Source organism: Bubalus bubalis, chromosome 17 (assembly GCF_019923935.1).
Source record: "Bubalus bubalis isolate 160015118507 breed Murrah chromosome 17, NDDB_SH_1, whole genome shotgun sequence".
Lineage (NCBI taxonomy): Eukaryota > Metazoa > Chordata > Mammalia > Artiodactyla > Bovidae > Bubalus > Bubalus bubalis.
This window is the reverse complement of record NC_059173.1, coordinates 62402162-62418501: the sequence shown is the minus strand read 5'-3', so window position 1 is coordinate 62418501 and position 16340 is coordinate 62402162. Positions and strand designations below refer to the sequence as shown.

Sequence of the window (16340 nt, the reverse complement as noted above, 5' to 3'; positions counted from 1 at the left end):
CACAATTCTCCCTTGAAATCTTTCCAGGGCAATGTTGTGATTGAAAAAGCTCCCCATCAGTCTTTTATTCTACATCAGATTGGAGGGGGACAAAAAAAAAAAAAAATGTCCTGATGACCCCTCTAGACGTCTATAGAGAATCTGTAATTGAACACACTTGACAAAGATCATGATGAAAGTACCATGATAGTCCTGTGTATCTCATCATTTTACTGGGAGATGCAGAAGCTGTCTGTATCATTCCTAGCCGGCCATTGTTCTGCACACTGAACATTGGTCAAAAGGATGTGTAGCAGGCCAGGTGGGCCTCAGGAGGCAGAGCAAACCAGAAAGGAAGTCAGGGCATGTTTCAGGACCTTTGTGCATCTTGAGACCCCATCGGGAACTTTTCACAATTTTGTAGGGTCCTACCAGCTGCTTCCTGCCTGCTGTTCAGCTTATCAGTCTGGATAAGAAGCAGGGCCTCCATTTCACAGCTCCTGAGGGAATAGTTCCCGGGCAGTCTATAGTATTCTGTCCCCCAGCCATGCCAGGAGAAAGTGGCCCCCAAGATTCTGCTAATAATTAAGGACTTGGTAGTGGGGGCAATTGCTAAGTATATAACATTACTGTGACATCCAGGTAAACAAGTGAAAATTCCTCTAGGCCCATGTGGGACTAGAGATGTTCACAGTCATATTAATACTCACCCACCCAGCCTGCAACTGTTGCTGGCAGTTGACAAATGAAGTGTGTCTGTGGGCCACCTGGGAACATGAGTTCCCAAGCCCAGAGGTCATTAACTCCATGTTAATTTAGTAAGGTGGTAGGTAGTGATAAGACCCCAAATTTATGTTCATGGATGCTCTGGATAATAGAAACATGCCCATTAAGTATCTTTGGCCAAAAATGTTCCTGTTTAATTAGCATACATCTTAATTATACACTTGGATTTGAAGCTGATGCTAATCTTTAAGTGTTAAAAAAAAATTAGATAAAGAGAAAGGATTAGGAGACTGCTTATCTTAGAGGTTAAGAATGTGGGCTCTGGCTTTATCCCAGGGATGCAAGGATTCTTCAATATTTGCAAATCAGTCAGTGTGATACACTACATTAACAAATTGAAAGATAAAAACCATATGATTATCTCAATAGATGAAGAGAAAACCTTTGACAAAATTCAACATTCATTTATGATTAAAAAAAAAACTCTCCAGAAATCAGGCATAGAAGGAACATACCTCAACATAGTAAAAGCCATATATGATAAACCCACAGCAGACATTATCCTCAGTGGCAAAACATTGAAAGCATTTCCTCTAAAGTCAGGAACAAGACAAGGGTGCCCACTCTCACCACTACTATTCAACATAGTTTTGGAAGGTTTAGCCAGTGAAATCAGAGAATAAAAAGAAATAAAAGGAATCCAGATTGGAAAAGAAGTAAAACTCTCACTGTTTGCAGATGACATGATCCTCTACATAGAAAACCCTAAAGACTCCACCAGAAAATTACTGCTGCTGCTGCTAAGTCACTTCAGTCGTGTCCGACTCTGTGCGACCCCATAGATGGCAGCCCACCAGGCTCCCCCGTCCCTGGGATTCTCTAGGCAAGAACACTGGAGTGGGTTGCCATTTCCCTCTCCAATGCATGAAAGTGAAAAGTGAAAGTAAAGTCACTCAGTCGTGTCCGACTCCTAGCAACTGCATGGACTGCAGCCTACCAGGCTCCTCTGTCCATGGGATTCTCCAGGCAAGAGTACTGGAGTGGGGTGCCATTGCCTTCTCCAAAGAAAATTACTAGAGCTAATCAATGAATATAGTAAAATTGCGGAGTATAAAATTAATACACAGAAATCCCTTGCATACCTATACACTAACAATGAAAAAACAGAGAAATTAAGGAAACAATCACATTTACCATTGCAATGAAAAGAATAAAATATTTAGGAATAAATTTACCTAAAGAAACAGAAGACCTATATATAGAAAACTATAAAACACTGGTGAAAGAAATCAAAGATCCCACAAATAGATGGAGAAATATACCATGTTCATGGATCAGAAGACTCAATATACTGAAAATGAGTATACTACCCAAAGCAATCTATAGATTCAATGCAATCTCTATCAAGCTACCAATGGTATTTTTTGCAGAACTAGAACAAATAATTTCACAATTTTTATGGAAATGCAAGAAACCTTGAATAGCCAAAGCAGTCTTGAGAAAGAAGAACAGAATTGGGGGAATCAACCTGCCTGGCTTCAGACTATACTACAAAGCTACAGTCATCAAGACAGTATGGTACTGGCACAAAGACAGAAATATAGATCAATGGAACAAAATAGAAAGCCCAGAGATAAATCCATGTACCTATGGACACTTTATCTTTGACAAGGGAGGCAAAAATATACAATGGAGAAAAAAACAATCTCTTTAACAAGTGATGCTGGGAAAACTGGTAAACCACCTGTAAAAGAATGAAATTAGAACACTTTCTAACACCATACACAAAAATAAACTCAAAATGGATTAAAGATCTAAATGTAAGACCAGAAACTATAAAACTCCTAGAGGAAAACATAGGCAAAACACTCTCTGACATAAATCACAGCAAGATCCTTCATGACCCACTTCCCAGAGTAATGGAAATAAAAGCAAAAATAAACAAATGGGACCTAATTAAACTTAAAAGCTTTTGCACAACATAGGAAACTATAAGCAAGGTGAAAAGACAGCCTCCAGAATGGGAGAAAATAATAGCAAAAAAAGCAACTGACAAAGAATTAATCTCAAAAATACACAAGCAGCTCATGCAGCCCAATACCAGAAAACCAAATGACCCAATCAAAAAATGGGCCAAAGAACTAAATAGACATTTCTCCAAAGAAGACATACAGATGGCTAACAAACACATGAAAAGATGTTCAACATCACTCATCCTAAGAGAAATGCAAATCAAAACCACAGTCAGGTATCATCTCATGCTGGTCATAATCGCTGCTATCAAAAAATCTACAAATAATAAATGCTGGAGAGGGTGTGGAGAAAAGGGAACCCTCTTCCACTGTTGGTGGGAATGCAAACTAGTACAGCCACTATGGAGAACAGTGTGGAGATTGCTTAAAAAACTGGAAATAGAACTGCCATACGACCCAGCAATCCCATTGCTGGGCATACACACCAAGAAAACTAGAGTTGAAAGAAACACATGTACCCCAGTGTTCATCGCAGCACTGTTTACAATAACCGGGACATGGAAGCAACCTAGATGTCCATCAGCAGATGAATGGATAAGAAAGCTGTGGTACATATACACAATGGAATAAAAACACCAATACAGTATACTAATGCATATATATGGAATTTAGAAAGATGGTAATGATGACCCTATATAAAAGACAGCAAAAGAGACACAGATATAAAGAACAGACTTTTGGACTCTCCGGGAAGAGGTGAAGGTGGGATGGAATAGCACTGAAACATGTATATTCAGTTCAGTCGCTCAGTCGTGTCCGACTTTTTGCAACCCCATGAACTGCAGCACGCCAGGCTTCCCTATCCATCACCAACTCCCAGAGTGCACCCAAACTCATGTCCATCAAGTTGGTGATGCGATCCAGCCATCTCATCCTCTGTCGTCCCCTTCTCTTCCTGCCCCCAATCCCTCCCAGCATCAGAGTCTTTTCCAATGAGTCAGCTCTTCACATGAGGTGGCCAAAGTATTGGAGTTTCAGCTTTAGCATCCGTCCTTCCAGTGAACACCCAGGACTGATCTCCTTCAGAATGGACTGGTTGGATCTCCTTGCAGTCCATCGGACTCTCAAGAGTCTTCTCCAGCATGTGAAATAGATGACCAATCCAAGTTTGATTGTGCATGAAACAGGGCACTCAAAGCCAGTGCACTGGGACATCCCAGAGGGATGGGGAGGGATGTGGTAGGGGTTTTGGGACAGGGGGACACATGTACCCACATGGCTGATTCATGTCAATGTATGGCAAAAACCACCACAATATTGTAAAGTAATTAGCCTCCAATTAAAATAAATAAATTAATTAAAAAAAAAAGTCTGTGGGCTCTGAGCTATGACCAGATTCCAAACCTAGCCCTGCTGTTCAGCAGCCCTGCAACCTTAAAGAAACACTATCTCTGTGCATCAGTTTTTCCACCTGTAAAATGAAACTAATAATTGCCTAACCGTAGGGTCCTGGTTTGCATTGGAATGCTTAAGACCATTAGAAGTTGTTTTGAACTGTGCTTGGTACATAAGTGCTCAGTAAATTGAGTTTATTATTATTTTAGTTGTGAGATTTTCAGAGTAATAACTTGATAGATTGAAAAGGAATAATAACAATTTAGGAATTTTATCCCAAAATCTCAGAAACTTGTCTGCATTTCCTGCACAGAAGTAAATTAATACATTATATATATAATAGCTTATTCAAATGTGTTATAATGTGAAGATGAAATAAATTTAGTCAACAAACATATTATCGAGTACCCACAAGCATCACAGAAAGTGATGTTATAGAAATACATGAGACATTAACAACTTTCAGGAACTTTAATTTTAGAAGACAGCATGTGTTGAAGAACAGTATAAAATTTTCAAGCATTTTAGAAGGGCTACTTTGAGTAATATGATTATTATGTAACTATACTCTTTTAGAAAAAGATATTGGCTGAAACACTTGGCTGAAAAATCTACACACTGAAAATATTTATTTTCTTGAACTATTTAAGGAAATAGAGGTAATTACTCAATTACAGGTGTCCCACATATAAGATTATAACATAAAATTAAATGTAGCTGAAATGCTAAGCAATCTATAGATAATCTCAGTAGGCCCTGCTACAGGCCACAACCTTGTGTATAAATGCTAGAGAAAATATTAAGCATTCTTCTTCATGTTTCATAGCATTGACCTTAAATCAGTCATGAAAATAGATGCAGCATTATAGATTGAACGCCTAAAACAAGTATGAATCTCATAATTAATTTGCAAGCAAATATAACTTTTAATAAAATTTGAGAATACCACCCTTAGCTATTTGTCAATCAAATGATAGCTATCATTAGATGTAGTCTTCTAAAGAGTAAGGACATTTTAATGAACTGGAATAGTTTTAATATCTGTGAAATTATGTAAAAGAATGAAAGTAATGTTGAAGCACTCTTTCAGATGTTAATAATAATTTTCAGCATTGTTTTAGTTTTCTTATCCATGTAGCCCTCTGTGAAATCAGGGATAGAAACACTATCATTCTCATTTTTTGGATGAATCAGTTGAGGCTTAGAGAGAACTTTATGTGACACAGAAGCAGTTAGTTCCAAATGTCTGACTCCTCAAATGGCTAATCTGTGCAATCGAGGATTTTCTCAAGCTCTTATAGAGTCATCCATTGACCAGCATTTGGGATTATCTGCATGTTTAATTCTTCTCCTTCTCTGTTTGGCCTAGTTTTTGAGGCATTTAGTGATGATTTTTTCTTCAGTTCATTCACTCATTCCTGGGCAATCCACTCCAGCACTCTTGCCTGGAAAATTCCATGGACAGAGGAGCCTGATAGGCTTCAGTCCGTGGGGTCACAAAGAGTCGGACATGACTGAGCGACTTTCACTTTCACTTTCATCAGAAGCATCTTGGTTCCCTGCTGTACACTCAGAACTGCTGGGCAGTACTTTGTCAGCAGCTCTCCTTTAACATATGTAAATAGACTGCATCTGCTGCTCATTCAGACAGTTCTAAAACTCAGATTTTCCTGCCTCTTTTATTGAAGGAGACAGTCCATGAGAAATGAAATGACCTGAAATAATTGAAAATTTTAAACTGTTAATTGTTAATTTCAAACTCCTTAAAGATAGGAATGACATTTTGTTCATCTCTTAAGCCCAGCTTCAACATTTAATGAATGGGTGGCAGATATGTCTGTGGTTGGATAGTGACTTGTCTTTTATCTGGATCAGTAAGTGATTTTGTGATGAAAGTGGTATTAATGACAAACATGAATGGTTATTTTGAAAATCAAGTTAATCGGTGTGGCATCGGTCTCAGCTCAGTTCAGTTCAGTCTTTCAGTCGTGTCCAACTCTTTGCAACCCCATGGACTGCAGCTCGCCAGGCCTCCCTATCCATCACCAACTCCCAGAGTTTACTGAAACCCATGTCCATTGAGTCGGTGATACCATCCAACCATCTCATCCTCTGTCATCCCCTTCTCCTCTCGCCTTCAATATTTCCCAGCATCAGGGTCTTTCCAGTGAGTCAGCTCTTCGCATCAGGTGGCCAAAGTACTGGAGTTTTAGCTTCAGCATCAGTCCTGCAATGAATATTCAGGACAGATTTCCTTTAGGATGGACTGGTTGCATCTCCTTGCAGTCCAAGAGACTCTCAAGAGTCTTCTCCAACACCACAGTTCAAAAGCATCAATTCTTCTGCACTCAGCTTTCTTTATAGTCCAACTCTCACATCCATACATAACTAATGGAAAAACCATAGCTGTGACTAGACAGACCTTCGTTGGCAAAGTAATGTATCTGCTTTTTAATATGCTTTCTAGGTTGCAAAGCTCTACTTTATGTTAAATTTGTATCCTGTAAGTTCCTCATTCATGTTAGAACTAAGTTGAAGATGTCTGGTACTTCAGGAGTTTGAAAATAAACTACTTAAAAAAATGGAAAAGCTTACAGTTGCAAATCTAGTTATTACCAGAGTTCTAAACTCATTTGGATGTGAGAGTTGGACCATAAAGAAAGCCGAGCACTTAAGAATTGATGCTTTTGAAATGTGGTGTTGGAAAAGACTCTTGAGAGTCCTCTGGACTGCAAGGAGATCAAACTAGTCTATCCTAAAGGAAATCAGTCCTGAATATTCATTGGAAGGACTGATGCTGGAGCTGAATGCAAAGAACTGATGCAAAGAACTGACTCATTGGAAAAGACCCTGATGCTGGGAAAGATTAAAGGCAGGAGGAGAAGGGGATAACAGAGGATGAAATGGTCGGATGGCATCACTGACTTGATGGACATGAGTTTGAGCAAGCTCTGGGAGATGGTGATGGACAGGGAAACCTGGTGTGGTGCAGTCCATGGGGTCACAATGAGTCAGACATGATTGAGCAACTGAACTGAATTGAAATGAAACTCATTTGGCATTTCTGAGCTTTCTCTATTATTCATTTATTCACTCATTCACCCATCTTTCCCCTTATCTAGTAAACTCTTCATCAACACCACCCACCTGCCATCCACCCACCAATCCTCCCATCTACCTTCCAGTTCTCCTACCCCACCCCCATCTTTCTTTTACCATCTCTATCATTGTTGCTCTTGTTTAGTTGCTAAGTTGTGTCCAGCTCTTTTGCGGACCAGGCTCCTCTGTCCATTGGACTTCTTAGGCAAGAATATTGGAGTAGGTTGCCATTTCCTTCCCCAGGAGATCTTCCCAATCCAGGAATCGAACCTTCATCTCTTACGCCTTCTGCATTGGCAGGCAGATTCTTTAGCACCACCTGGGAAGCCCAAAGTTGTTCAATACAAAACCAGAAATCCACATTAACATCACATTGATCACAGAAGAAAAAAATCCACTCAAACAAAGATAGACTTCTGTTATTAAATCGGTACCTTTTCCTGGACAGAACTGGAGTACTCCCATGGAAAGCAGAGAGAAGACTCACTTGTCAAGCAAAGAGGGGTCTCTTCTGCATGACTGAGCCATCAAGAGAAATGTGAATGAAAAGCAGTTGCTATTGCACCATTTACAATCGCCAAGACATGGAAACAACCTAAATGTCCATCGAGAGATGAGTGGATAAAGAAGTGCTACATATATATGGTGGAATATTACCAGTCATTAAAAAGAACAAAATAATGCTATTTGCAGCAACATGGGTGGAACTTGAGATTAACATACTAAGCAAACTAAGTCAGAGAGTGAAAGACAGATACCATATGATACCACTTACATGTGGAATGTAAAATACAGCACAAATGAACCTATCTATGAAACAGAAACAGACTCATAGACATAGAGAACAGATGCGTGGTTGCCAAGGGGGCAGGGTTGGGGAGAGGGAAGTTTTGGGAGTTTGGGATTAGCGGATGCAAAGTACTGTATATAGACTGGATACATAAAAGTCCTATATAGCACAGGGAAATATATTCAATGTCCTGTGATAAACCATAATGGAAAAGAATATGAAATATGTATGTGTATACCTGAGACACTTTGCTGTACTGCGGAAATTAACACAACACTGTAAATCAACTATACTTCAAAAAAAAATTTGTAAGCAGTTGCTTAAAGTTAATACTGATTCTTTGGTTTTAATTAAGATGAACGCATTATTTTTTGTCCAAAATGTGGTACTTGTAGGAGTAAAAGGGGGCACTTACTAATAATCATGCTGGAAAACAAGCATAAACCAAATTGATCTAAACCAGGACTGTTCTAGATAAATTAGAACATGGTCTCTTGTATATATATTCTCCTGGAACTCTAAAGTAGTATTCCTGTACAGTATTTTGTGATCTTTTTAAATTATAGACCATGTGATATGTGTATTATTTATTGATAGTAAAAAAAAATAGAGATTTTTAAAGATTGTGTAGTGGTATAACTCACACCTGCCTTTTTTAATAGCATTAATTTCCTGTACGTTTAGTAGTTAGCACTCCAATTTGGAATCGTCTAGATACTTCATTTCTTCTCTTCTGTTGTCTTGCTTTGGGGTTGATTGCAACCCCATTCATTCAGTGGAAATGTGTAAATTATTTGTGCAGGCGTAACATTTACCAAGGTGATATGGCGGCTGTCAAAGAGGAGGAACACTCAACCCTTATGTCTCAGCAGTTCACAGTATAGCTGGGGATCTTGGTCTAACAGCATTTGCACAAAATAACTACTCCGAGTAAGCAATTGGTTACATGTCAGATCAGATCAGATCAGATCAGTCCAGTCGCTCAGTCGTGTCCGACTCTTCGCGACCCGATGAATCACAGCACGCCAGGCCTCCCTGTCCATCACCAACTCCTGGAGTTCACTGAGACTCACGTCCATCGAGTCAGTGATGCCATCCAGCCATCTCATCCTCTGTCGTCCTCCTGCCTCCAATCCCTCCCAGCATCAGAGTCCTTTCCAATGAGTCAACTCTTCACATGAGGTGGCCAAAGTATTGGAGTTTCAGCTTCAGCATCAGTCCTTACAGTCCTGGAGATCCCAGGACTGATCTCCTTTAGGATGAACTGGTTGGATCTCCTTGCAGTCCAAGGGACTCTCAAGAGTCTTCTCCAACACCACAGTTCAAAAGCATCAATTCTTTGGCTCTCAGCCTTCTTCACAGTCCAACTCTCACATCCATACATGACCACAGGAAAAACCATAGCCTTGACTAGACGAACCTTTGTTGGCAAAGTAATGTCTCTGCTTTTGAATATGCTATCTAGGTTGGTCATAACTTTCCTTCCAAGGAGTAAGCGTCTTTTAATTTCATGGCTGCAGTCACCATCTGCAGTGATTTTGGAGCCCAGAAAAATAAAGTCTGACACTGTTTCCACTGTTTCCCCATCTATTTCCCATGAAGTGATGGGACCAGATGCCATGATCTTTGTTTTCTGAATGTTGCGCTTTAAGTCAACTTTTTCACTCTCCACTTTCACTTTCATCAAGAGGCTTTTTAGTTCCTCTTCACTTTCTGCCATAAGGGTGGTGTCATCTGCATATCTGAGGTTATTGATATTTCTCCCAGCAATCTTGATTCCAGCTTGTGTTTCTTCCAGTCCAGCGTTTCTTATGATGTACTCTGCATATAAGTTAAATAAACAGGGTGACAATATACAGCCTTGACGTACTCCTCTTCCTATTTGGAACACAGCAAGAAGATTAGTGGACTGAGAATCACCAAAGGGGAACAAGTCAAGGGCCAGGGAAAGCTAATTAGAGGGAGCAGAGACAGGGCTCAGACAATAAGTTCACTCAGGTCAGACTAGCTCTTGTTGCCAACTCTGGTGGATAATAGGTGGGAATTTTTTATTTATAAAAGATTTGGTTGTGGCATATATAACTTGATAGCATCTGAAGTAACTTATCCTTCCTCTGAGCTCTTACATCTATTTTACATATGCTAGCTGTGTGATCTTGGACAGACTTCTCAGCCCTCCTGGTCTCAGCGTCCTCATTATAAAATGAGAATTTTAATAGTACCTAGTCATAAAACTGACTAAGTTGTTAAAGTGGTTAATTTATAGAAAGCGTATAGGACAATGCCTGGTATCATAAAAATGTTGGAAAAGGACTGTTCCTTCCAATATAGCAAGACATCTTTAGAGAAAAAATATGTTTTCATCAATATAAGTCAATATTTGATTGCAATTTACCTCATGGGCAATATCCCCAAGATAACCTTTTATTTAACTCTCTTTTTTTGGTACTGTTTATTTCATTTCATTTTTATTGAGGTAATAATTGACATATAGCACTGTGGCAGGTCACTCCAGTATTCTTGCCTGCAGAATCCCATGGACAGAGGAGCCCAGTGGGCTGTAGTCCAGGGTCACAAAGAGTGGGACACTACCATAGCGACCTGAAAGAAAGAAAGTGAAAGTCGCTCAGTCCTGTCAGACTCTTTGCTGCCCATGCTATGGAATTCTCCAGGCCAGAATACTGGAGTGGGTAGCCTTTACTTCTCCAGGGGATCTTCCCAACCCAGGGATAGAATCCATGTCTCCTGCATCACAGGTGGATTCTTTACTCGCTGAGCCACCAGGGAAGCCCAACATGCACTATATATACGTTTACAGTGTGGAGCTTAATGATTTTAATGACTTTACATTATGAAATGATTATCCCAGTTTAGTGAACAGTCAGACCCTCATATAGACAAAATGAAAAAATAAAATTTTTTCTTGTAATAGCTTTTTCTTGTAACTATTAACAAGATTCATTTATCTGTAACATATGGAAATGCTGTACTTGACATATTTATCAGGCCAAACATAATCTTAACTTGCCCTTATTGTTTATCACTTTGTTTTTTTCAGCTCGAAAGTCCAAGAAGTTGGGGAAGTTAAAAGGGCTTCACGAGGAGCAGGCGCAGCAGCCTCCACCCCCACCCCCGCCCCCCCAGAGCCCGGAGGAAGGCACTACATACATCGCGCCTGCGCAGGAGCCCTCGGTCAACTCGGCGCTGGTCCCGCAGCTCTCCACAATCTCGCGAGCGCTCACACCTTCGCCTTCTATGATCCTTGAAACCATCGAGCCCGAGATTGTATATGCAGGCTATGACGGCTCCAAACCAGATACAGCCGAAAACCTGCTCTCCACCCTCAACCGCTTAGCTGGCAAGCAGATGATCCAAGTTGTGAAGTGGGCGAAGGTACTTCCAGGTAAGGACGGGCTGTCCTTTCTGGGTCTGCATCCTGGACTGGGCGCCTCAGGACCACAGAGTGCGCCATATGCAACGGTGCAATTGCGTTAGCGTTCGTCTCAATCCTGAGACCCAGTTTTTTGTTTTTAACTCGATGTCAAATTCAGGGTGTAGAAAAAGTCTGGTGAGTGTGCTCATCTCTCTTGAGAAGTTAGAGTTAAGTATTCTAGTGTTCATATAATGTATGCATTTCTTATGTTGGGGATTGAAATGGAACATTTCATCCCAGTAATACTAATAAGGTAAAACATATTCTAGTTGTCAAAGCCCAAAATAAGCCCATTATTAGCAGCTCATAACAAGAGCTAATCTAAGCCTAAACCAGGTTAATTAAGACATACACGCTACCGTATATAAAGTAGTTATATATACTATATATGGGCTTTTCAGGTGGTGCTAGTGGTAAAGAACCCACCTGCCAGTGCAGGAGATGTAAGAGACCTGGTTTTAATTCCTGAATTGGGAAGATTCTCTGGAGAAGGACATGGCAACCCACTCTAGTATTCTAGCCTGGAGAATCCCATGCATTGAGGAGCCTGATGGACTATGGTCCACAGGGTCACAAAGAGATATGAATGAAGCAACTGAACATGCACGCACATACTATATTTATCTATATATAAAATATATATAGCACAGGGAACTCTACTCAATACTCTGTAATGACCTCTATGGGAAAAGAATCTTGAAAAGAGTGGAGATATATAGATAGATAGATAGATAGATATCCTGATTATAACTATATATATATATATATCTCCTGTATATAAACTGATTCACTTTGCTATACACCTGAAACTAACACAATATTGTAAATCAATTATGCTCCAATAAATATTAATTTTTTAAAAAGACCTGTCAAGTAGGCTTTAGGGGACTCTGCATCTTGCTGAAAATATCGTCTTACCTCCAGCACCCTTTAAATTGTCCTTGAAATTCCTAATTCAGTTATTTTTTATGCTGTAGAATTTTATTGATAAGGTCCCTGTTAATCTATGGAAACATCACTTAGAATTGCAATCACATTGTCCCAGTTCATTAATCCAAAGCCATTTCTTAGATGACCTATGGTCACCTAGCAGCCATAAAACAAAAGATAATCAGAAGCCCTAATTCTTTGAAGGGAGGCTTGCCCAGGTGAAACTACATGAACAGAAGAATACCCTGGTGCCCCTTGGAGTACAGAGGGTGGAAAAAGAAACGAATGAAGGATTTGAGGCCCAGAAAGGGAGACTGTGAGTGAGGCAGGACCAGCACCAAGGATGCTTGAGGACATGCGTGCTCAGTCATTCAGTCGTGTCTGACTCTTAGACCGCCATAGATTGTAGCCTGCCAGACTCTTCTGTGTTTGGGATTCTCCAGGCAAGAATACTGGAGAGGGTTGCCATTTCCTCCTCCAGGGCATCTTTCTGACCCTGGAATTGAACCCTCATCTCCTGAGTCTCCTGCATTGCAGGCAGATTCTTTACCATGGAGCTATTGAGGAAGCCCTGCCAAGGATGCGTATTCTGCCTCAAAAGTCTGGTTATTCCCAACTAGGGGGAAGCAAGGAATAAGACTTTTTAAATCTCTGCAAACTCATGAAAATTAACCAGGAAATCAGGCTTCCTTGATGGTTCAGACAGTAAAGAGTCTGCTGCAATGTGGGAGACCTGGGTTTGATCCCTGGGTTGGGAAGATCCCCTGGAAAAGGAAGTGGCAACCCACTCCAGTATTCTTTCCTGGAGAATTCCATGGACAAAAAAGGCCATGAGGTCACAGAGTCAGACTTGACTGAGTGACTAACTTTCACATCACTTCATGAAAACTAACATCTTCCACCACTGTTTCAGGTATGCAGTAGTAGACAGTCATTAAATTATCTTTGGTTTTGAGAATACCAGTTGTGAGTAGGCTGAAGCAAGTGGTGCAGGTTAACACAAATTCTTTCAGTCTCACTAAGGGTGGTAGACCACCGTCCACAGTGAAACGTCCAGGACATCTTAGTTTTCTTTGCCCTGGCAGTTGATGCTTCTTGAGAATTTAGAGTGAATTTAACATAAAATGTTAAACAAGGCCAGGTCCATGATAGGTACTCTGGAAGGAACTGTGGAATTGCTTTGAGTCGATGAGAAGAGAGGGGGCAATGGGGGTGGACTTAAGAAGCTTCTTCCTGGGATGTACTTAAATGCTAAGTGTTTTCTGTGGTAAATTGTTCTGTTCTTCAGGATTTAAAAACCTGCCTCTTGAGGACCAAATAACCCTCATCCAGTATTCTTGGATGTGTCTGTCGTCATTTGCCTTGAGCTGGAGATCATACAAACATACGAACAGCCAGTATCTCTATTTTGCACCAGACTTAGTCTTTAATGAGTAAGTACCTATTCATTAGCCTTCATAAAATAAACTGAAGAGTTTTTCATTATGCTTTTTTATGATTTCTTTCTTTTTTTTAAGTGAAGCAAATGTTTTATTGAAATCAGTTGTCAAATCACAGTTTATCCAAATGAACATAATGCTACATTGTTCTTTTTTTTTTTTTTTTGCTACATTGTTCTTAAAAGAGTAAGCACAAATATGGCACAGATAACAATCCAGCATCTATCAAAATACCATTTGTAAAGACCCTGACTTATTTTGTGCTGTGTGTGAATGGGGGTCCAGCATGTAAGGTCAACTCAAAAGCAGTCGATTCTTTTCTTGATAACGTGAAAACATTTCACTACTTTGCCTCAAAATGAAAGCACACGCATCCGTCCAAACAACCATAGCAATTAGGAGAAAAGACTCCAAATGATTTCTGAACAGATGTGCCTTTATGAAAGAATACCCTGCTATGTGTGTGTGGTTTGGTTGCGCTGGGTCTTCATTGCCGCACGCAGGCTTTCTCTAGTTGCGGTGAGCAGCACCTGGACTTTCTCTGTTTGCACTCATGGCCTTCTTGCAGTGACTCCTCTGATTATAGAGCTTGGGTTCTAGGGCATGTGGGCCTCAGCAGTTGTAGCACATGGGCCCCATAGTTGCGACTCACAGGCTCTAGAGTGCAGGCTTCAGTAGTTGTGGCATATGGGCTTTAGTTCCTCCATGGCATGTGGAATCTTCCTGGACCAGGAATCGAACCCCTATCGCCCGCATTGGCAGGTGGACTCCTATCCACTGTAGGGAAGTCCCACCAATATTTTCCAAGAGTTAAAAAGCTATCAGGACTTTCCTGGTGGCCCAGTGGTTAAGACTCCCCATGTTTCTTTGCAGTAGGTATGGGTTTGATCCTTTATTGGGGAACTAAGATCCCACATGCCATGCAGCAAGGCCAAAAATTTTAAAAATTAAAAAAAGCAAATAGAAAAGGCTATCATTTGAGAACTTAAAAATTACTTTTTATAAAATTATAATGCACATGTCTGAGTATGTGTAAGAAATTGTCCCAAAGAAAGACAATCCAATTGGCTCCCAAAACTTGATTGGTACAAAGCCACAATTAATAGAAAGGCGTCTCTTTTGCTGTCTGCTCCAGTTGGGAAGACTGTCTAATTTCTAGGAAATGTGAGCATACAAAGTGCCAGTTTTTGAGCACGTTCATAGAATGATTCTTTTGTTAACAGTATACAGCTGCTCAATGTGTTTTCATGACAATCATAATTACCCTTCTTTGCAATCGTAAGAGAAGCCAAAATGTTATTCTGTAGTGAAACATTTTTAGTTTTATGATGCATTTTAAAAAGATTGAAAGAACTGTAATAGACTTTTCTTTGGCCATGAATTCCTCCCTATGTTAAGTTTAACATTTTAATATTGTTTGCATTCTACATTAGCACATTCCGTTTATGTTTATATCTAGCCATGCTTCTTTGTAATTGTTGGGTCAAGAAATACTTAAAATAAAAAGGAACATTTGAATGATGATGGTAACCACAGCCATATTCTAACAGATGGCTCTCTCTAGAGATATGAAAATAAGGGAGGAAGCAGATGAGAATTAGATTGGTGAGGTAAGAGAGAGAAGGGACATGAAAGATTCACAGTGGATACATAGTGCCTAAATACCTAAATTGTACTAGTGGTAGTTTTCCTGAGAAAATCACTTCACCCAAATATAGTGGACCAGAGAGGCAGTTTTAGTTCAAGATAAATTAGGAGCATCAGTTGTTGGGTCCTGGGGTGACCCTTCTTTTGGCAATCAGAACAAATCATTCTATGAGTACATAAATTTTTACCAAAAGCATGAAGTGCACATTTTAAATTGTTTGTTTTCCTCAATAATCAGCTGATATTATTAAATAGGAAGCTTGTTTTTCAATGTGGTCTATAAACCGAACGGAAAACATTTTGGGGTTCCCCGAGGGTCCACTGGTTAGGCCACTGTGCTTCCACTGCTGGGAGCCCGGGTTTGATCCCTGGCTGGGGAACTGAGATCCTGTAAGCTGCTCAGTGGGACCAAGGCAAAAAAAAAGCATATTAAGGAGGGTCTTTGCTTTAAGAGGACATGTGGGTAAATTAGAATCTCTTAGTTCCATCCAGATGTTTCCTTTAGGTGTTAACAGAAGATTCACATAATCCATTTAATCTTATTCAGCGACTCTTTTGATTCTTTATTGTAAAATGTGTTTAATATAAAATGTTCCTCTTTAACCATTCATGGTGCAACACTAGCATTCATTACATTGACTTCATTGTGCTCCCATCACCACCCATCTCCAGTACTTTTTTCATCATCCCAAACAGAAACTCTAGACCCATTGAGCAATAACTCAGCATCGTCCTTTCCCCCAAAGCCCTGATAACTTGCCTATTCTAGATATTTCGTATAAATGGAACCATGTAATATGTGTCCCTTTTTTGGGGGTCTGGTTTATTTCACTTAGCATAAAGTTTTCAAGGTTCATCTTTACTGTGGCAGGTATCAGAATTTCATTTCACGGCTGGATAATACTCCATTGTATGTGTGTAGACTTTAT

The 16340-nt window shown here is 40.0% G+C and overlaps 1 protein-coding gene across 9 annotated transcripts in view; it reads left to right on the top strand.

Annotated features, from left to right (window-relative positions):
* The window catches only part of NR3C2 (nuclear receptor subfamily 3 group C member 2), a 437470-nt gene that overhangs the window by 333418 nt on the left and 87712 nt on the right, over positions 1-16340 (top strand). For all 9 annotated transcript variants that reach the window (XM_006044233.4, XM_006044235.4, XM_044930658.2 and 6 more), the window contains exons 5-6: positions 11021-11365; positions 13614-13758. In XM_006044233.4, coding sequence (XP_006044295.1) covers positions 11021-11365; positions 13614-13758 — 490 coding nt within the window. The remainder of the gene's footprint in view (positions 1-11020; positions 11366-13613; positions 13759-16340) is intronic.